Here is a 23134-nt window from a genome sequence, read left to right as displayed (position 1 = left end):
TCAACATGTACAATCACACACACTTTTTGAGGTCTTTTTGGGTTGTAACGGGGCTTTGGTTTAGGTAGGGTATGAAATTGGAACAACGGTTTTTGGGTCTTTTGGTTCAGAGTACATGAAATCATTCTCTCACTACGTTTCTTTCCTATTATTCCTGTAGGGTTTTGCAATCCTCTTTTCCTTTTATCTATAGTGAATGTAGCATTTTTCAAAAGCTGTTCTTTTATTGTTTTCCGCTTTTCTCTTTCTTTCTTTTCATGTTGTTGTTGTTTTTCTTTCTTTTTTTTTTCTTTTTTTTTTATTTTTGTTTTTTTATACGACATTCACTTACTATTCACGTACTGCAAAGCTACCCCAAACTTAAAGGTTGCTATTCCAACAGCAACCCCAAACTTAGATAGAAACGTAGAGATGAAATCAATCCTCACATACTCTGAACAGGGTAGGATAGGTACAAGGTCATGGCTTTAGAAAAACGGGTATATCAAAAATAAATGATTAATAGGCTCAACAAGGGTAGGATAGGTACAAGGTCAAGGATTTAGAAAAAAAAAACGGGTATATCAAAAATACATGATTAACAGGCTCAACAGGGTAAAACAATGGATAATAATAATAATGGAATGGCTAGAAAGGCTCTAAGTGATAAACAAAAAAAACATGCCTCAGTGTGTGTAGTCGTACATCTAATAATAACAAAAGAACATACGCAAACTAAGATTGATAAAGACATACCTGATATCTCTCATATGATGATAAGTGTTTGGCTTTTTATGATCTCACCAGGACGGTTTAAGCTGACTTGTTCTATCATACCTCTGAGTTCAAAGCTCATGCTCGTGGTTTTGATGTTAATCTTAACCAGTGCGTCCAATCATAAACAACAGTATCTACAGTCAGGGGACTGAAAGAGAGGACGCCCAAGTATTTGGTGTAAGTAATCAAGAAAACCAATAGCCAGGCATAGTCACATATCTAACCAAATAAACAGGAAAATGGAGGTAAACCAAATCAAATTCATTAGATTAAGACAACCCATAATAGGTGATTACATCAAAGCAAAATAAAATAAAAACTGAATAAACCTAAAAAACAAAAATACACAAAGAAATTTCAAACCTCCCTTGGGTTGCCTCCCAAGCAGCGCTTCGTTTAACGTCGCATGGCTCGACGGGACACCTCATACTCAGATGAGTTTAACAGTTTCAATTGGTCCCCCTTCACCGGGATCATATGGTTTCAACCTCTGACCATTAACCTTGAAGGTGTCGCCATTCTTCTCATTTAAAACACCAATACCACTTTTATGTTTCTTCAGTACCTTTTCATCTTCTAATTCTGGTGAAGCTCTCAGATCCTCCCACCTGCGTGGGTTGTATTTCCTCCAAGGGGTTTGTGTATCCAGCATAGCAAGCACTTCTTTTTCTTTTTCCTCATCCTTCTCCTCCATCTCTCTGACCGACAGACTAAGAACTCTTTCTAACGGTAATTCAGGGAACTTTCTTTGAATTGTGCTAGTTACAATTTGATCAATCACTTCCACGAAGTGGTTTGTACACATATTCTCTTTATGTTTCATAGTATCTCGGACATCAATTCTGAGCTCTTCATCATACACCTTTAGGGTCATGGTACCTTCCTCCATATCTATATTGCATCTCCCTGTTTCTAAGAAAGGTCTGCGCAGAATCAGAGGTATCTCTTCATCTTCTGGCATTTCCAAAATTACAAAATCAACAGGAAAAACAAATTTATCAACTTTGACCAGAACATCCTCAACTACCCCAAAAGGTCTCTTCACTGAGTGGTCAGCAAATTGAAGTGTCATTCTGGTATCTTGAACATTTCCAATTCCTAGCTTCCTGTAAATAGACAAAGGCATAAGGCTAACACTAGCCCCCAAATCAATCAGCGCCCTTTTAAAAGACCTATCTCCAATGGTACACGGGATGGTCACAGAACCTCTATCTGGCTTCTTCACTGGAATCTTCATACCCTGCAAAATAACACTACAAGTTTCAGTTAGTATAACAGGGTCAGCGTCAGTGGTGCGCTTCTTGGAGATGATGTCTTTCATGAATTTCGCATAGATAGGCATCTGCTCGAGTGCCTCAGAGAATGGAATATTGATTTATAATTTCCTGAACAACTCCATGAATTTCTGAAAATTTTTCTCATCTTGCTTCTTCTTTTTGCTTCTTTGTGGGAATGGAAGCTTAATGATGGGTTTTGGTTCAGGTAACTTTTCTTGTACCACCGGCAGTATCACACTTTCTTCCTCCGGTGGTGTCTTGTTTTCTAAGATTTCCAGGTCCACTTCAAGCAATTTATCTTCTTCTTCAACATATCTTCCGCTTCTTGTTGTTACCGCACTCACATTATGGTGCTCCCTCGGATTTGTCACTGTTGCACTAGGTAATGCGCCCGGTGTTTGAAAATTTGTTATCTGTTGTGCTATCTGACCCAATTGAATCTCCAGATTTTTAATGGATGCATTGGTGCTCTTCTGATTATTCCTGGTCTCCTCCTGAAATTGCATATTCTGAGTGGCCATCTTCTCTATAGCAATCTCCCAATCCGCTTTCTTCGGTATTTGTTGCTATTAAGGTTGCTGTTGCGATTGACATTGTGGTTGGTACGGTGGTTGTTGTTGTGGAGGTCCTTGGTTCTGAATATTACCTTGCTGATCTTTCCAAGAGAAATTAGGATGATTTTTCCACCCCGGATTATATGTATTTGAGTAGGGATTATTTTGCCTCAGGTAATTTATAGCTTGCACTTGTTCTGCGGTTGCAACACAATGCATGGTAAAGTGTGGTCCACTACAAATTTCACAAATCATGGTCGGAATCGGCTGAACTTGAGCAACAATCTGAGTACCTAAATTCATAGCTTTCAATCTTCTTTCAACCTCAGTTGCAATCTGGTCTTCCATTTTCACTACCTGATTTGCTAATTTCAAGTCAATTTTTCCCTCCGGCTGATTTACAGTACGGTCATATAATTCCAAATGCTCATTTGCTGCAATAGCTTCGATGATTTTTTTGATACCGGTTGCTGTAGAAAAATTAGACGAGCCACCGGCAGCTGTATCAATGAGCTGCTTAGTTCTCATCTTCAGCCCGTTTACAAAATTCTGCATTTGTTCAGTTTCATCCAGATTATGTGTAGGACATGCAACTAAACATCTCTTGAATCTTTTGTATGCATCTCCGAGTGTCTCTCCTTCTTTCTGTTTAAAATTCACAATGTCATACCTCTTACGGATATACACAGAAGCAGGAAAATACTCATTCAAGAATGCTGTTTCCATTTGTTGCCATGTAGTAATGCTTCCTGCAGGTAGGGAATAGAACCATTCCTCAGCGTCCTCAGATAACGTGAATGGAAACATGACCAATCTCTTTGCCTCTTCAGAATGCCCATCAATTTTTAATGATGTAGTCATAGTAAGAAACCTCTGCAGATGCTTGTTTGCATCCTCATTGATCTTTCCTGCAAAAGGTTTGCTTTCTAACTGACGGATAGTTGAGGGGTGTAACTGGAAGTGAGCAACATTAACAGGTTGGTTAACAATGGTCAACCGCACTGCTGGGTTATTCTGTCTGCCATAGTCACCTAAAAGTCTTTCCGCTGGGGGTGGGTCTGCAGCCATTTTAACAGTGTCTGGATGTGAATATGTGTCTGACTCAGATTTTTCGGAGTGAACAGAAGCTGGTGTTCTAGGTGTGGCCGGTTCTTCGGTGTCAGAGTTTGCCAGTTTCTTTCTTCTAGCTTCTCTGAGCTTTGCACGCAATGTTCTCTCTGGTTCTGCGTCAAAATGAAAATTAGCTGAGGCCTTACCTCGCATACACAGATTAGACAAAAATTAGTTATAATAACAATAAAATTAAAAAATAAAATTAGCAGTAAATAAAATTTTGGATGCAGAGCAACAAAATTCTAATTGAAAATAAATTAATAAACTCTATTATCTTTGGCAGTCCCCGGCAACGGCGCCAAAAACTTGATGGGAAAATAGCAAGTGTACTATTTTTCTCACTGTAGTAATAAAAGGGAACCCCGTTTGTCGATCTCAAGGACTGCTTGACGATACAGAGTTTATCGATTGTTTCAATTAGACAAAAGCCTTTGGTTTTTGTGTTGTGAGTAATTATATCACCAATTGCAGATAAATAAAATAAGTAAAAAGGTTGAACAAGAGACGAATGGGAGAGGATTGCTAGGGTTCGGTGAATGAAACTTCCTGTAACAGATATAATTTATGAAGACTTAGACAATATTCCTGTCCAATTAATTTCGGTCCTCAAGGGTATCTATTCCTAATTCCTTAGTGAAAAGACCTTTGATTATGTAACCTAATTACTATGTCCATAAATAATTAAGTTCATACTCAAGCATTCAAATATCAAGAATTACCGGTCAGATAGAAAATCCCTAGTCCTAGGTTATTTTTACTATCCAAAATTCTTATACATATCAATGAATAATTGCTGTCCAGCTTAAACTATTCATATTAATCATCATTCGTTGGTCCGACGAATAAAGCATAAAGAACGGTAATAAGAACAAATCAATGGAAAAGAAGAAATAGTCAATGCACTCATAAACATAAAATCTGTCACATTCAGAATCAGGGTCACCCCCCTAGCAATGAGGGGGTTTAGCTACTCATAATCGAAATAAAAACAAAGATTAACATTGTTGTCATTACAGAATTTCGTGAGGAATCAATCTTCAATCGTCGGAAAACTCTTGAACATATGAATCCTCTGATAAACGTGGAGTCTCCAGGTCTCAAACGCGTCTCGTTTTCTCTAAAAATCGTCCAACCCCCGGAAAATCGTGTTCTGCCCTCTTAATAGCTATGCAGTTGGGCTTTTCCTGATTTTGGGGGCCATACGCGTATTGCCCAGTCTGATACGCGTATTGCCCAGTCTGGTACGCGTACTGCACGTAAGCCAGCCTCTGATACGCGTATTGCCCAGTCTGGTACGCGTATTGCCCAGTCTGGTACGCGTATCACCAGTTTGGTACGCGTATCACCAAAAGCTTGTCTTTTTGCTTGATTTTCAACCCCTCTGGGCATTTGCGTATGCTACGCGTACTGGGAAGGTCCATACGCGTATCAAGTAAGGCCATACGCGTATGGACAGTAGGTTCTCCAAGAATTTGATTTTTTCTTCCTTTTTCTTGCTCGGGCTTAATTTGGCATCTGACGTTTGATCCCCTGAGCTTCCAGACTACTTTTTGACCTGCTAACATACCCAAAAGTGTAAAATATCCTCAAGAAATTCATAAGTAACAACATACTTCATATTATAGAATTGAGCTTATATCTAACTAAAAATGCTTCAGTTTACGCAGTTTACCTGACTCATTTACGGTTAAATAGTGGAATGTCTAGCATAAATGGTGACTGATCAGTGACCTAATGGGCTCAGAATGAAGCCCAAAATTTTCTGGTATTCGCAAGCTTCGCTAGGCGAGTGGCGTAGCGAAGGGTTCGCTAGGCGAAGGAGTTGCTCGCCTAGCGAGCATGCCAGTTTGGGCCATTTTCTGGATTTGGCCATCTGTGAGCTGGGTCTTGGTTCCTTTAAGGTCAATGCCTTGGAAAATAAGTTGGGGTGCCTTAAAAAATGTCTTGCAAAATTAACGGGCAAATTTTGGGGTATGACAGCTGCCCCTGTTCAATTTTCTTGAACCGAGAGAATTAGGATGGTATGTATGCCATTCGTGGTCTGGAGGTGGAAGATGATTGAACACTTAGAATGCCCCAAAATTTTCACTTGTTAATCAACAGTTAGTCTTGATGAAGATGGGCTTAAAGATGCCATCCAGGAAGTTTGATGATGAGAGCTTCAGAGTGCGTCGTACATTAGATGATATCTGAAGACATGGGTGTCATACCGGGTCATACGCTAGACCATATAGTGAGTCACCCATTAGGCTGTCGACTTCGCCGGGGAGTCAGAGTGTGTTATACGTTGCTGGGGATAAGGGATCAGAATGGATCATACGCTAGACCGTATCTGAATAGCAAAGTGAGTTGTTCATTAGGCGGATGACTTCGCCGGGGAGGAAAGATCAGAATGGATCGTACGCTAGATCGTATCTAAGTTGCGGAATGAGCCGTACGTTAGGCTGTATCTGACGAAGGTAGAATCAGAATGGATCGTATGCTAGATCGTATCTGAGTTGAATATCCAAATGGGTCGTACAATAGATCGTATCTGAGTTGCAGAATGAGCCGTACGTTAGGCTGTATTTGACGAAGGTAGAATCAGAATGGATCGTACGCTAGATCGTATCTGAGTTGCATAATGAGCCGTACGTTAGGCTGTATCTGAAGAAGAAAGTAGTCGTACGCTAGACTACACCCCGGAATGTACCATGCGCTGGGCAGCATCTGAGGATTTGAAGGTCCAACTGGGTCGTACATTAGACCGTATTGGAGTAGTTGAAGGTCAGAATGGATCGTACGTTAGATCGTATCTGAGTTGAAGGAGTCATATGTTGATCTGAATCAGAGTGAACCGTACGCCAGGCTATATCTGATAGTATTTGTATATGTTGTATTTGCAATGAATATCTGGGGTGGGCTTAAAGATGCCACCATTGGGCGGATATCAGAGTGCTTGCCAGAGTGAATGCTCATATGGATTGTAATTGATAAAGATGTCCGTCTGAATGGACCTTTGTTTTGACTGTATCAGGAGGATAATTAACTGAAAAATAAAGTTAGCTCCATGCCATGTCATGATGCATGAGATGTTTTATGCTTATGAAAATAAATGCGAACAATGTATGCATGCGTATGTTGTGAAATGATGTAATGAATGAATTATGCGTCTGAAAAGTTTTTCCTGGCGACTCCCTGGGGAAAATAAATCCCCATCTTCTGGTTGGAGATGCTTGTATTGATGACCCTTTCTTGGCTGGGGATACTTGATTTCTGTCTGATGGTGGAAACACTAAACAGAGCCTGGCTGGGGGATGGAGGAGATGATCCGTCTGTCTAGTGATGCCAACCTCTTCTGGAAATAGTTGTTTTTGTTGGGGAATGGAATTAGCAACCGGATTCATTGGAACGCATGGTTAGACCTTCTCTCGATCCTGAAGTCTTTTGTAATTGCTATTTCCGTTTTATGCATGTATTTTGATAAACATCGATCATATTCAAATGCATATACCAATTCGAATTAAATCAATGGACGTTTATGCAAACAAAACAGAAAAAGTAAAACAAAAGCATCTTTTTGGAAATAACATTGTATTGATTTTGAAAGAGGGCCTATAAACAGGCAATTTGTGTACAAAGAGACAGAAATCCTAGTAAGAGGAAATTGTCGAGAACATAAAGAAAAAGCTATGAAGGAAAAGTCCTATCGATTTTAATTCTGCTACTGTCGTTATGTCTTCAAGCATCTCATCTCCTGCTATCGGATAGAAGTGATTGGCTTGTTCAGTCCCTTTGACTTGGGTGAAGCTGACTGAGAACGGGACATAGTCATACGCTTTTAATCCCTAATTTTTGCCTGGACCGCCTTTTCAGGTTTTCAGTCCACCAGGATACCCCTTTTTGCCCAAGTCGCCTTTTCAGGTTTTCGACTCGTCGGGTGTACATTTTTATATGTTTATCCCTAATTTTTGCCCGAACCCTTTTGGTTCGCCGGGATGCCCTTACTTTTGCCTAGGTACGTCGACCTAGCAGGTCTCTTTTATGCGTAGTATTTTTTGACTATGTCTGCGTTCATGGGATGTGGGAAGTCTTCGCCATCCATCGTAGCAAGTATCATGGCTCCACCAGAGAATACCTTCTTAACTACAAATGGCCCTTCGTATGTGGGGGTCCATTTGCCTCTGGGATCACCTTGTGGTAGAATGATACGCTTGATCACCAAGTCGCCAATTTGATACTTCTGTCTCTTGACCTTTTTGTTAAATGCCTGGGTCATGCGCTTCTGATATATCTGCCCATGACAAACAGCCGCCAGTCTCTTTTCATCAATCAAATTTATCTGATCGAGTCGAGTTTGAATCCATTCATCCTCGTCTAAACCTGTCTCTTTCATGATTCTTAGAGAGGGAATCTGAACTTCCACCGGTAAGACAGCTTCCATTCCGTAGACTAAAGAGAAAGGAGTTGCCCCTGTCGAAGTGCGTACTGAAGTGCGATAACCATGAAGAGCAAACGGTAACATCTCATGCTAGTCTTTGTACGTTACTGTCATCTTTTGTATGATCTTCTTGATATTCTTATTAGCAGCTTCTACGGCGCCATTCATCTTTGGCCGGTACGGAGAGGAGTTATGGTGTTTTATTTTGAACTGCGTGCAGAGTTCAGTAATCATCTTGTTGTTCAAATTAGTACCATTATCAGTGATAACTCTTTCAGGGACGCCATATCGACAAATAAGACTATTCTTGATGAACCGCGCCACCACATTCTTGGTGACAGAAGCAAATGAGGCTGCCTCTACCCACTTTGTAAAGTAATCAATAGCCACGAGGATGAAACGATGTCCGTTGGAAGCAGTAGGTTTAATCTCTCCAATCATATCAATGCCCCACATTGCAAAAGGCCAAGGGGCTGTCAACACGTTTAATGGAGCAGGAGGCACATGTACTTTGTCCGCATAGATCTGGCACTTGTGACAAGTTCTGGAGTGATGGTGGCAATCAGCTTCCATGGTAGACCAATAATACCCTGATCTCAGAATCTTCTTGGCCATTGTATGTCCACTAGAGTGAGTCCCAAAAATACCGTCATGCATGTCTTCCATAATCTTTTCTGCTTCCTTTTTATCCACACAACGAAGCAAAGTCGAATCATGATTACGTTTGTATAATATTCCATTACTCAAAAAGAATTTAGCGGAGAACTTCCTCAGGAATTTTCTGTCATTGATGGATGCCCCTTCAGGATATTCCTGAGCTTCTAAATATCTTTTTACTTCGTGGAACCAAGGTTTCTCTTCTACTTCATCAGCGTTAAGTTCATAACAATATGCTGGTTCATCTAGTCGTTCAATGTTGATCATGGGAGCTTCATTGTCCCATCTGACTCTGAACATAGATGACATGGTGGCCAAGGCGTCTGCCAACTGATTCTCCTCCCGTGGAATATGTTCGAATGTAATCTCTTCAAAGTATGGGATTAATGTCAACACCCGCTCTCGATAAGGGATGAGATTCGGATGTTTAGTGTCCCATGCTCCTTTGATCTGACTGATTACCAAAGCTGAGTCTCTGTACACACTCAAAAACTTGATTCTCAGGTCTATAGCAGCTCTGAGTCCCAAAATACATGCTTCATACTCAGCCATCTTATTGGTACAATCGAAACATAGTCTAGCAGTGAAAGGCGTATGACAACCCTTGGGGGAAACGATTACAACACCAACACCATTGCCCAATGCATTAGAAGATCCATCGAAAACCATAGTCCATCGGGATCCCGGTTCGGGTCCTTCATCTGGTCCAGGTTCTTCATAATCAGTAACAAGCATGACATCCTCATCTGGGAACTCAAAATTCATAGATTGGTAATCATCCACTGCTTGATGAGCCAAATGATCGGCCAACACGCTTCCTTTGATTGCTTTCTGGGTAGTATACTGGATGTCATACTCTGTTAAAATCATCTGCCATCTTGCTATTCTTCCGGAGAGGGCAGGTTTCTCAAATATGTATTTGATGGGATCCATCTTAGAAATCAACAAAGTGGTATGATTCAACATATACTGTCTTAGTCGGCGAGCAGCCCAGGCCAAAGCACAGCAAGTTCTCTCGAGCAGTGAGTATCTTGTTTCACAGTCGGTAAACTTTTTGCTAAGGTAGTATATGGCATGCTCTTTTCGACCAGACTCGTCATGTTGCCCCAACACGCACCCCATTGAATTTTCTAACACGGTCAAATACATGATTAGAGGTCTTCCTTCAACTGGTGGTATCAGGATCGGAGGTTCCTGGAGATACTTCTTGATTTTGTCAAAAGCTTCTTGACATTCGTCATTCCATATCATCTCTTGATTCTTCCTCAGTAGTTTGAAGATGGGTTTGCAGGTAGCAGTTAAATGGGAGATAAACCGGGCGATGTAATTCAAACGTCCCAAGAAACCTCTGACTTCCTTATCTGTACGGGGCACTGGCATTTCTTGAATAGCTCTCACCTTAGCCGGGTCAACCTCAATTCCTTTACCACTGACAATAAATCCCAAGAGTTTACCGGATCTTACTCCAAAGGTGCATTTGTTCGGGTTCAATCTCAGCTTGTATTTCTTCAGCCTCTCAAACAATTTGTATAAATGATCGAGATGTTCTTCTTCAGTATGAGATCTGGCTATCATGTCATCCACATATACTTCTATTTCATGATGAATCATATCATGGAACAAAACCACCATAGCACGCTGGTACGTTGCCCCGACGTTCTTTAAACCGAATGGCATTACTTTGTAACAGAAAGTGCCCCATTGCGTCACAAACGTAGTTTTCTCCATGTCTTCAGGTGCCATCTTAATCTGGTTATAACCCGAGAATCCATCCATGAAGGAGAATACTTTGTGTTGAGCAGTATTGTCTACCAGAACATCAATGTGCGGGAGTGGAAAGTCATCTTTGGGACTCGCTTTATTCAGATCTCTGTAATCGACGCACATTCGCACCTTACCATCCTTCTTCGGTACCGGTACCACATTAGCAACCCATTGAGGATAAGAAGTAACGGCTAGGAAACCGGCGTTAAATTGTTTTATAACTTCGGCTTTGATTTTCTCGGACATCTCAGGACGCATGCGACGAACCTTTTGCTTAACAGGATGACAATCTTCCTTCATTGGCAAACGATGCACTACTATATTAGTATCCAGTCCTGGCATGTCTTCATACGACCAAGCAAAAATCTCCATATAGTCATGTAACATCTGAATCAATCTTTCCTTGACACTGTCTCCCAAGCCTGCTCCTATTTTGACTTCTTTCTTGTCCACTTCAGTACCCAGATTTACAATTTCGATTGACTCTTCGTGCGACTGTATAGTCTTTTCTTCTTGCAGTACCAGTCTGGCAAGTTCTCCAGGTACTTCACAATCTTCCTCACTTCCATCCTCGGCTTGGTAGATCGGATTTTCAAAGTCATAATGAACAGTAATAGAACTATTATCAACAGGATCCAGAGTGGGTATGGATCTGCAATTCGTTACGTGAGTGTGTGTAAGAAAACATAGCCTTTTTTGGAAGATGACAGGAAAGATAAAGAGCGCAATATTTGAATGCAAAAAGTCCATTGATTTATTGAATGTGAATATGCTTATGAAAATGACAAAACCCTTAACAAATTAGCTATTGTGCCCCGGGCATAGACACAATGCTTTAAGAAGTTCAATTGTAAAAACTAAAAAATTTGCAACACTAAAATAGACAATAACAATTACTCCTGACTAAAGGAAATCGGGATAGTGTCTTCAGCCTTCCAATTATTGAGTCCGTCACCAATTGTTGGGAAAATCCAGCTATCCAAGTCACAATCGCTATCAGCATCTTCTACAGCATTAATCTGATCTTTGACCATCCTTTCAGAGTTAAATCCCAGGCCAGACTTATCAGACTTGTACGGTACATCGATCAGTTGACCCCAGCCAGTACGACCACCATCTTCAACCACGGCTTGAGCATCTTTCAGAGAAATCATAGCAGGAGGAGCCCGAATAACCTTGGGCACAAGGGGAGTTGGCTTAAGGACAGGACTAGTCGGAGGAACTACTTCGAATGACTGAGAAGGAGTCTCAAAGAATTCACCATCCATCTCGACGTATCTGAAGGCCTGCACACTACTGACAATATACTCTTCTTCTCCACACACAGTGACAATCTTACCCTCTATTGGATACTTCAGCTTTTGATGGAGAGATGAAGCTACGGAACTTGCCCCATGAATCCAAGGGCGTCCCAGCAAGCATGAATAGGCAGGACGGATGTTCATCACGTGAAAGGTAGCGTTGAAGACTTGAGGTCCTATCTTGATAGGGAGAACCACTTCACCATGGACAACACTTTTCGCACCGTCGTACGCACGCACCACAGTATCACTAGGTTTCAATTCGATGCTCTTACAGTCAAGCTTATCGAGTACAGCTTTCGGTAGCACATTCAAAGAAGAGCCATTATCGATCAACACATGAGCCAAGGTGATCCCCTTACACTCAATGGAGATGTGCAGAGCTTTGTTATGATTCTTTCCTGCTGGTGTCAGATCAGTATCGGAAAAGCCTAGGCCATTGTCAACAGCCAAGTTAGCAACATAATTTTCGAACTGATCGACAGATGTCTCCTGAGGTACATGAGCGGTCCTCAAGAATTTGATCAATGCATTGGCATGAGATTCAGAAGATAATAACAAGGATAACATCGAAATTTTAGACGGAGTATGCCCCAGCTGTTCTACCACGTCAAAATCACTCTTACGGATGATTTTCAGCATTTCCTCCACTTCCTGCTTGGCAACATCTTCAGTAGTAACTTTGACCGGTGTCTTTGACTGAGAAGGGTTGGTTACTGGTTCCTTTCCTCGAGTTTCAGGGGCGGGAGGTGAGATTTCTGGAGAGAAGATCCTTCCACTTCGAGTAACTTTACTAGTCCCAACAATGTCATTAGAATTACCAACTTGCTTTACGCCATGGATGTAAACATCACCTCCATAATTCCACGGAATGGCTTTGCTGGAGGAATACGGTACTGGGCCAGGTGCAGTAATGAGTAGGGGAGCTACCTTGGGCTCAGCAGTAATCTTCACAGGCACTCTAGTAGCGGTAATCTTCACTGGAACTTTGGACCTAGCGATCACAAATATTTCTTCAGTAGGGTTTTCCACCTTAGGAACCTTTTCGAAGAGAATTGTGCGATCATCCATCAACCGTTGAATACCATTCCTCAAATTCAAGCACTCGTTGGGTCGGAGTATACAGCGATCGCAATTTTCAGCACAACCTGGAAATAAACCAGCTTGCAATAAATTCTTCTTGATGATCAGGAGAGGAGATGTTAAATCAGCTACATTAGAAATGTGAGAATTGTCATTCACAGCATTAACAGTCTTGTCATGGTTAGGCATAGGTGCAGTGATGACATTAGGAGTCTCCGGAGGATCAAATTCAATTTCTCCAGCGTCGATCATATCCTGAATCTTATTCTTCAACAACCAACAATCATTTGTATCATACCCGGGGCTATCGGAGTGATACGCACACCTGGCATTGGGATTATAACGAGGAGAAGTAGTGTTGAGATTTGCAGGAGGATCTCTGAGGGTAATCAAATTTGCCTTTAGCATACCCTGCAGTGCCTGTGCTAAAGTCATATTGATCTTGGTAAACTGCCTTCTTGGCCTGTCTTGTCTGTGCTGGAAGTTTTGAGATGGCGGTGCTGCAATCGTAACTGCTCCAATGGTATGGTCACGATTTTTCTTGTTATGACCCCTTTGACCGTACACAGCATTTGATTCGTTCCTCCCCTGGTAGGACCTTTTGGTGCTTGCAGAGGTAGTCGCCTGTATCTTTCCACTTCGAATGCCGCTTTCAACACGTTCACCTGTCAATATAAGTTCAATGAAACCCGATGAAGAACTTCCCAGTAGATGGCTGTAGAACGGGCCAGTCAATGTACTCATGAACATGTCCACTAATTCTCGATCAGTCATAGGGGGTTTGACTCTGCCAGCCAAATCTCTCCATTTTTGAGCATACTCTTTGAAGCTTTCTTTAGATCCCATAGTCATATTCTGCAACTGTAGCCGAGTAGGCGCCAATTCAGAATTATACTGGTAGTGTTTGTAGAAAGCTATCGCTAAATCAGTCCAGGTGCGGATGTTAGAGCTTTCGAGCTGATAATACCATTCCAACTGTGTGCCAGATAGACTCTCTTGGAAGAAATGGATCCATAGCTTCCTATCAGTGGTATACGCCTGAATCTTTCTCACATAAGCTCTCAGATGCATCTGAGGATAAGACGCACCATCGTACTTAGTGAAAGTGGGGATCTTGAATTTGCGAGGAATGACCACATCAGAGACCAGTCCCAAGCTTTCGAAATCCAGACCGGGCGCCTTCTGACCCTCCATAGCTAGCATACGTTCTTCCAGCAACTTGTACTTGCCATCTCTTGGAGAGTACTGTTCATTCTCATAATCTTCATCGTCGTCCTCAGAGTTGAAGAGATCAACATCCTCCTCTCTTGAATCATTTTCTGTCTCCTCTTCTTGATCCTTCGGAAGTCTAATCTTGACTCCTGCAGCCTGTCCTTTAAGCCTTCTTCCCGGGTTGATGTAACTCACAGGTTTCTTGTCTTTCTTCTTCTCGAGCAAGAGAGCCTTCAGTTCTTCCTGCCCCTTGGATAAGCTCAGCATCATCTCCTGGAATTGAGCATTCTGAGCCTGGAGATCTTTGACAGTTTGTTCGAGAGCCATTTTTCTGTTTAGAAGGAAGACCGTGAGAATATTGATCTTTTAGGATACCTGTTATGCGATGTTATGTTATGCAATGCAATGTATGAAATGTTTTCAAGGACTTCTGGAATTTAACTTTGCGTAAACCACCAAAAAGAGGGAAACTTTTATTAATAATTTCTTTAATCAATGTTCATTACAAAAAGGAAATAATAAAAATACAATGAAAGCTCAAGTCTCCCAGGGACGGCTTCTTTTTGGGCGAAGATATGTATTGAGTCTTCGTTCCTCATTAAGCTGGCTGGTGAGCTCTAATACTTTCTTCCTTTCTGCAACGAACTGAGTCTCAAAAGTATCCCTTTCCTCTCTCAACTGGATCCAGGATCTCTTTAATTCTTCAACATCGGTAGGCATATCTGGATAAGGAATGATCTGAGGAGTACCTCCTTCCACTTCTGGGTCAACAATCAGCGGTCCGACTGCAAGATATGGCATGACAAGTTCACGAGCTCTGGCGCGTACCCATCTGAGATAAGGTTCCATAGGAATAGAGTTTTTCGGTCCTAAAGTACTTCTTTTCACCATGCCCCAAGCTCGTACAAATCTTTGACGGAGACCTTGGGAATCGTTGTCATAGTCAAATACCGTGCCTTGGATAATTATTTCATGTGGACCATCTCTTCGAGCATAACCAAACTGACGTAGGGCTAAAGCTGGGTTATAAGTAATACCTCCTCTTATCCCCAGAAGGGGTACGTTAGAGAATTCTCCATAACGGTCGATGAGGATAACATTTTCTTTGAGACGAGGACACCAACGGATGTCTGAATGGGAGAGCGACATTATCCTTTGAGACCATTTCAAATTCTGCTTATTCTTCAAGGCTGATTGAGGAAGGTGCGAAATAAACCACCTAGACAATAAAGGTATGCAGCACATGAGAGTCCCTTGCCTTTTCATAGTACGGGTGTGAAGGGAATGCAAAATGTCTCCAAGCAAGGTAGGCACAGGGTTATGAGTGAGAAATATCTTAATAGCATTCATGTCTATGAATTGGTCCGGGTTAGGGAATAACACCAAACCATAGATTAGTAATGCTAGGACATCTTCGAAAGCATGGACATTCATAATTTTTAGGAATTCTCGGGCCTTATTTATCAGAAATTTGGCAAGTAGACCCTTAATTCCACTTCTTGCTACCCAGTTGGTTTCAATGTCTGACTTTGTCATGTGTAAAGCTGCGGCAACTTCTTCAGACTTCGGAATCTTTTCTAAACCACTGAAAGGTGTTTGATCAAGGATAGGTATCCCAAGCATCCTGGAGAATTCTTCTAATGTGGGTACCAACTGATAATCTGGGAAGGTGAAGCAATGATGTTTAGGATCGAAGAACTGGAATAGAACTCTCATCATATCTTCTTTGAAATCAGTGGTAACCAAATTGAGGAGATGACCATGTTTCTTGATGAACTGAGTCTGATCAGGAAGTTCTGACACTAGATCCTTTAGTTGAGGAGAGATTGCTACAAAATTGATCCGAATGGTCTTTTTGGAAGCCATAGCCCTGTTTCAGAGCAAAGTTAAATCCCTAAGTCCTTGAAATGGTTAGTACAATGCCATGATGTTATGATGTTATGATGTTATGATGTTATGATGTTAAGTAAACAACAAGCACAAACAAGTCACACAACAATCATTCCTAGGTTTTAAGGCTTGCATGAGTTCCATAGGTAAGTACCCTCCCCACTGAAGTTTGGTTGGTTCAACCTGTCCTAGAATAGTAACCGGGTTCTAGAAGGATCTCAAATCATTGACCTTCCTTTAAGTCCACTTCAGTGCAACACCAAGTGGTTGACCGAAGCTTCCCTAAAGTCCAATCTCAAAGAGTGTAGTATCGAGTCTCAACCAACCTCAGTCGGAACCGAAGTCAGTTATCTCACTACTTTCTAATGGCTAGGATGAGTCAATTAGGGTTCTAAAGGTCTGGTTAATGTTTTGATGACACCACGCGGAAGCCAAATTTTTCCTCAAGTAAACATGAGGAACATCAGGACATCCAAAGTGTCACATTAACCGTAGCCATCATTTTGACCATTCCAGTATACGCCGGATAGTCGTGATGATCTTTTGCTACTTACCTAAGGTACACTAGATCCGGGTGTAGGATCTTTCACTCAAGCGTAAAATACCCAAGCAATCCCTTAAAAGTAAATCAGACAATTTAAATAAGTGATCTTGTTTTTTAAGGCAACCTCTCTTTTTAAGGGTCCCCAGCAGAGTCGCCAGTTCTGTCATACGGTGAACTGACTTTGTGTGTTTTGCTTTGGAAAGCAAATGTCGCGGATAGCAAGAGTCGCCACCGACTTTTCTTTTATCCAATAAGGAAAGGTGGAAAAGAACAGGAAAGACCTTAATTAGGTTTTGGGTTCGGGAGGTACATTATACAAAGGGAAGGTGTTAGCACCCTTTGTATCCATGGTTATCCATGGGCTCTCAATTGCTTGATCACTTATGTTTGTCTGAAAAAGTGTTTGTGAATTGCTTAAAAAATGTTTTGAAAAGAGAGTTTAACTTTGTAATGATTCTTGTACGAATGTATACAAAGTATTTATCTCGTTTAATTTTGAAAGCGGTTTAGAAAAATATAACTTGGCAATGATTCTAGTACGAATGTATACCAAGTGGTGATTTTCTAGTATTTGCAAAGTGTGAGGTATGAAAAATGTTTTAGGTTGAGAGCCAGCAATTAAGAGTTATACCTACCCAAGGTCTTTATGGGCATTTCCTATCCTTATGAGGGTAATACTATCCTTACTATTGAGAAGTAAGTAGTCTTATCCTTTGGATGTAAAAGGGTCATCATAGGGTCATCGATTGGTCATTGAAGGCAACATTTGTAAGGATACCTTAGCATTCGAAGGGACGATCATCATTTAACCGTAGGCTACACCGAAGGGTCATCGAGGGACAAAATCATATATTCGAAGGCAACATCTGAGGGACTATGATTTATCTTATAGGGACATGATGATTTAACCGAAGGGTCTTTGCTAAGTGTATCCCCACATTCGCGGGACATGACCGTAATACCGTAATATCGTAAGGCAACAAAGAGAGGTCCAAGATCACATATTCATAGGCAATATTTCACAATCAATTAGGTAATTAGGGTGAATCCCCACATTATAATCAATTAGGTAATTAGGTCCACATTAAAATCAATTAAGTAATTAGGATGAATCTCCACAAGGGTATCCCACAAATAAAGTGGAATACCTTAGCCAGCTACCTTCTCCGGGAGTATGTGAACCCTTACAAAACTCAGCAAACAGGTCAGAATACCAAATCAGGGTGCAATCGAGAATTGCACCAAACAAAAGGAACACAGCGGTAGGACAGAATAGAACAGAACAGAAAAATCGTAGAATAAAACAAATCCGATAAGCATAGAACAGAACGGCAAAATCAGCGACTGTCACGTTCGCTCCTGCTTCGCCTAGCGAAGGCTTAGCGAACACTCGCTACATGCTCGCTTAGCGATGGGCTAGCGAGCGGCTGCGGGTTCTGGTTTTGATAACAGTACAATTTCAGCTAGCTTCACACCCTGTGGCATCTATTACAGAGATTCATGATTAAACATTCAAGATATTCATAATACTTAAATTTACATGCAAAACTTAAGATATTTTTATAAATTCAATCATAATGCCACATGCCTATTAAGAACATAAAGCGGCAACAGTAATGCAAACCTGTTTGCAATTGAATTGCAACCTTGAATGGGCAAGTCGGATTGAGTTGGGCGGATATAACCTTGGTGCAGATGAGTTTCCTTCAGGGTTTCCTTTAGGGTTGCTCTGAATTCTTTGGGTTAGCCTCCAGGGTTTGTTGTGCCTTCTTTCTATCTCCGGTTTTCGTTCCGTTTTCGTTCTCCTTTCCTGAATGAAGTCCTTGGTATTTATAATAGTTTTTTGTGACCTAATGGGCTCAGAATGAAGCCCAGAATTTTCTGGTATTCGCAAGCTTCGCTAGACGAGTGGCGTAGCGAAGGGTTCGCTAGGCGAAGGAGTTGCTCGCCTAGCAAGCATGCCAGTTTGGGCCATTTTCTGGATTTGGCCATCTGTGAGCTGGGTCCACTACAACAAACAAGACCTTAGACAGCGCTTTTTTTAGCCTTAGACAGCGCTTTAAAGCGCTGTCTAAACCTCCGCTGCTAAAGGTTTAGACAGCGCTTTTTTAAATCTTAAAAGCGCTGTCTAAGCCCCCCCCCCCCCTTAGACAGCGCTTTGGCCAAAAGCGCTTTCTAAGACCCTCCTATTTTAATTTTTTTAGGTATACCTTAGACAACGCTTTTCAAAAAGCGCTGTCTAAGCCCCCCCCTTAGACAGCGCTTTTGCCTAAAGCGCTTTCTAATCCCCCCCTTAGACAGCGCTTTTTACAAAAGCGCTGTCTAAGGTATACGAAAATTTTTGAAGCTTTTGTTTTGAACCACATTTTTTCCAGGTTTATAAACCAGAATTTCTACCTGTTTTCAACCAGATTTTGACAGACAATTATCACATTTTATATATGCCATTTTGGCCTTTTTTCTACCAATTTTTGGCTAACAAATATATATATATACCAATTCAAACCATTTTGCCTTAAAAGTAGAATTGATTGTAATATCCAAAATAGATTTTGCAAATGGAATCCAAACAAGCACAGTAAACGGAAGCAGAACCAAACAAGCACTCATTCTATCAAAGACACCGCATAAGAAACTCAACAATATTTGAGAGCAGTAAGATATAGACAATAACCTACCTGTGATATCTACCAAAGACAGAATTAACAATTTTATTTTTTAAATAGGAGTTCTTTTTTACTTAGCAATGCCCTTTTAGAAATGTGATATCCGTACAAAAATGAAAGACATGAACTGTCACAAAACCAGCAAGATATTCAACTTAGCCCCTTGAGTTATAAGTATATCCAACTCAACCACATAATAAAGCAAACATAACATTAAAACGGAAAGTACAACACATTGAAGCAACGTCTACAGAGTATCTAACATTAGTAAAGTGGCCTAGTCTGCATAACAGGACCTGGAATCAGCATGATCAAATCATCGGTTGCACTTTCCAGAATACTCTGCGACAAATTCAGGAGATGAGGCACCCATACCATCTGAACAGCTCAAATGTTGCCCTCTATGATGGCACTGCAAATAGTCGAAAACCAAGTAAGAAGAGACTCAACATTAGATAAATGGAATTTGAGAGGAATTCAATGGAAAAAAAATGGACTATCCGGAGAAAAACATAAGATAAATTGATAAATTTCTAAACTATAATTCCAATTAAATTCTACAAACAATTACAAGAATTAAAATCAATGAATGAAAAAGCACATACTGTAGGTAGAAGTATCAATCTGCTCAGGAAGCTGCTTTATATCTATTTCAAACCTTGACTGAACCTGCAAACCACACCAAAACATAATTAGAAATGCTAATGGACAACAAAATAATAATGACAAGAAGTTTGCCACTTACATTGTTGAGAACATCAACATCAGTAGAACATGAAACGAATGTGATTGCAAGGCCTTTGGTACCAAATCTCCCTGTGCAAGTAAGTGTCTGCAGAATCAGGCATGTCATAGTTTATAACAATATTGACACGTTCAATATCAATCCCTCTACCAACCAAATCTGTAGCAACAAGAATCCTTGTATGCCCCTCCTTGAAACCTCTATAACGCTTTAACCTACAAAATCATTGAAGATTGTACACAAATGTCATTGTTCATACAAGACTTCGTAACAGTGAAACAGGGTAAAGAAGACAATGACAAAACAACAAATTAATAAACTAAGCCGACTGCAACGAAGTTGACCATAAACAATTAAGGTATAGGTACCAAGAGAAACACTTCTCCCCTGAACTTCATTTGCCATTCATAATTTTAAAAGTTAAAAAATTTACAAATATGAACTTGTTCTTTCAAATCAAAAGTGGTCTTTGCTATAGCACTAGAGCATTGAAACACTCATTCCTCAGTAATAGCATCAAACAAATCTCTTGTATTTAAAAATTTCATAGAAGTGTGCTATTTTGTTTTGAAATATAATATCCCGGATACCCTTGATGAGTACTAAAAATGCTTATAGACAAACGTATATTAAATCCCAAAAAACTTTTGAAAAGAGAACGTAATAACAAAACATACAAAATTTGGCCATTTGAATCACCAAACATCAATGAAAACACTTCCTAAGCATCCCATGTTATCTCATAAAACAAACCTTTCTTCCTGGGACATGCCAGAGTGAATGCATATAGATGGAAAATTGCATTCTATGAGTAGTCTGTCCAGCTCAGCTGCTCTACTAACACTTTTCACAAAGATAACAACTTGGTTGAAGTCTAGGGCATCAAGAAGATCATTCAAAAATAACAACTTGGTTGAAGTCTAGGGCATCAACTCATGAGCAAGTATAGCACCTGTTAGTAACCTGCATTTCCATAAGAATATCAGAACTTAAATGCAGTTTGAACATCATAAGTATGAAAAAAATAGAATGTCCATCGTCCCTAGTTACCTTGGTAGACCATAAAGAACAAGAATTGCTGTAACTTCACATTTTCTTATCAGTTTTTGATGTTGAGTTCTCATCCCTATAAATCGATGACCTCCAATTCTCGGCCTTCTGTGTATCTGAAACAACATAAACTCGTTGTAAATTAGTCAAATTCATCTAACAAACACTTGTTCATAAAGGTTTCCACATTCTAGCCAAAGAAAGTATCATACACTTGTGACAGTTTGCTCTTCTGAAAGGCATAAACCTCTTGTTTCTGGCAAATGATGAAATCCCTGAAGAAACGTTTGAAAGAAAGTAAGAGCAATTGAAACGTAAACTAATTAACCAAAACAAAGAATGAAGTTTTGATTACATTTTTCTCTCCAACAATAGCTTCATTAAGTGCTTCTCTCTCAACAAGAAGCATGGGAACTTGCTGATCTATTCTCATATGCATTCCTTCATAATAATCTCTGATCGAATGGTATAGAGGCTGACAATCACCAGTATCCATTATAGCAGATTCCATGCACTCTAAACACAAGCTTCGCCCGTCTTCGAGTCCGTAGTATTTCGTATTCCGAGGCTTCAAGATGAAGATAATAAGAATAAAAAACAAGATTCAGATAAAAACAATTTGGAATGTTAGTTAAACGAGTACCTCCAATCTTTCACAACTACAGCAACGTGCTGTGTTATCATATTCATGACATGGACAATAATTTTGAGACCAAAAGGGGTGGCATCTATACTCAATCAAACCAGCAGCATTTATTGGAATCTGAAAGTTTAAAAAAAATCTCATGAGTTTCAAAAGGAATGAAATGGACTAAAATTCAATAACCTTAAACAGAACTACTTGAATAAGCAAAAGTAGGTTAAAAATCTTACAAACTGGAAGCAAACTTCACATTTCGGGTGAGTCAACTCTTTAAAACAAGACTTGTGATATGGATGCTTCCCTGACAAAGAAAACTTAGATAAACAAAACAAATCAAAAAGTCAGAAACAGATGAAAATAGTGTTAAAACCATAGAGAGAATGAAATGGTGATCCCAACATTTCATAAAGAGGATCAAACTACCTCGCGCTCGGTAATGGGATAGCGACACGAGTGGCATCGAAAGCAGTCTGGATGAAAATAAGTATCCATGCAACCTAAACAATTTCCATAGATTATCTCCTGGTTGCAGCCGCCACATATTCTTCTGTTCAAAGGAAAACACACACATTGAAACAATTAATAAATAACGCCAGAAGAATCGTAGTTTTAAATTGCAGTCTGCAACCACAATTAGAGATTTATAAGGCCTGCATACACCGCCACAACTCTAATAGGTGCTGTACAGTGTTCCTCCAAAAGATCGTTGCCTTTCAAAGCTTCAAATAATTCCTCCCTCTTCTCTTCCTTCAGAGTCTTAGAATCTGTTTGAACAATCATTGGTGCCAATTTAATTGATTATAAAATAATCAGAAAAAAAAGAGAATGAAGTTGATTGAGAAAGTACCAGCGAAACTCAAAGTAGCTAGGGTTTTCTTGTAGGAGAGAGGACAGTATAAACAGCCATAGACCATAGGACCAAGAACGGGACCTCTTCCGGCTTCGTCGATTCCCATTATGCAAGGCTCCGATGCCCATTCTGGAACCATAGCTTCGGGTCCCATTTTCGCACATATAATGGGGTTTAGGGGAAGAATCTTTCACACAGGATAAACAAGCTCTGATTGAGGGTTGGAAGAAGGGGGAGTGGATTTGGGAGAAAGAGAAGCAAGCTCTGATTGAGGGTTTGGGAGAAGAATGTAGAATTTTTAGGATTTGGGAGGGAATAACTTTTTTTTCGTGACATGGAGGGAATAAAGACTTTAGACAGCGCTTTTGGTTTTAATTTTTTTTTTAATTTAAAGACTTTAGACAGCGCTTTATCAAAAGCGCTGACTAAGGTCTATATTTAAAAGCGCTTTCTAAAAGCGCTGTCTAAGGGGGGGTCTTAGACAGCGCTTTTAGAAAGCGCTGTCTAAGACCCCCCCTTAGACAGCGCTTTCATTATTTTTTTGGAACATTTTCCGTGTTTTATTTTAATTTTAACCTTAGACAGCGCTTTCTTTTAAAAGCACTGTCT

At 40.4% G+C, this 23134-nt stretch overlaps 1 protein-coding gene and 1 pseudogene across 1 annotated transcript; both read right to left on the bottom strand.

Annotated features, from left to right (window-relative positions):
* Window positions 1-19259: 19259 nt before the first annotated feature.
* On the bottom strand, window positions 19260-20881 carry LOC127103595 (DEAD-box ATP-dependent RNA helicase 15-like; annotated as a pseudogene).
* A 21-nt stretch (window positions 20882-20902) lies between these two features.
* LOC127103586 (protein DA1-related 2) lies at window positions 20903-22679 on the bottom strand. The gene is made up of 9 exons (XM_051040837.1): window positions 22523-22679; window positions 22334-22439; window positions 22099-22231; window positions 21906-21989; window positions 21676-21795; window positions 21388-21600; window positions 21245-21307; window positions 21033-21148; window positions 20903-20945 (listed from the first exon to the last, which is right to left on the bottom strand). Exons 1-9 carry the CDS (start codon window positions 22677-22679, stop codon window positions 20903-20905), a joined length of 1035 nt encoding a protein of 344 aa, XP_050896794.1.
* Between the last annotated feature and the right edge of the window lie 455 nt (window positions 22680-23134).

The sequence above is a fragment of the Lathyrus oleraceus genome, chromosome 1, assembly GCF_024323335.1.
Source record: "Lathyrus oleraceus cultivar Zhongwan6 chromosome 1, CAAS_Psat_ZW6_1.0, whole genome shotgun sequence".
NCBI lineage: Eukaryota > Viridiplantae > Streptophyta > Magnoliopsida > Fabales > Fabaceae > Lathyrus > Lathyrus oleraceus.
Note: the sequence above shows the minus strand (reverse complement) of the source record. Positions and strands in the feature narration are given on the sequence as shown.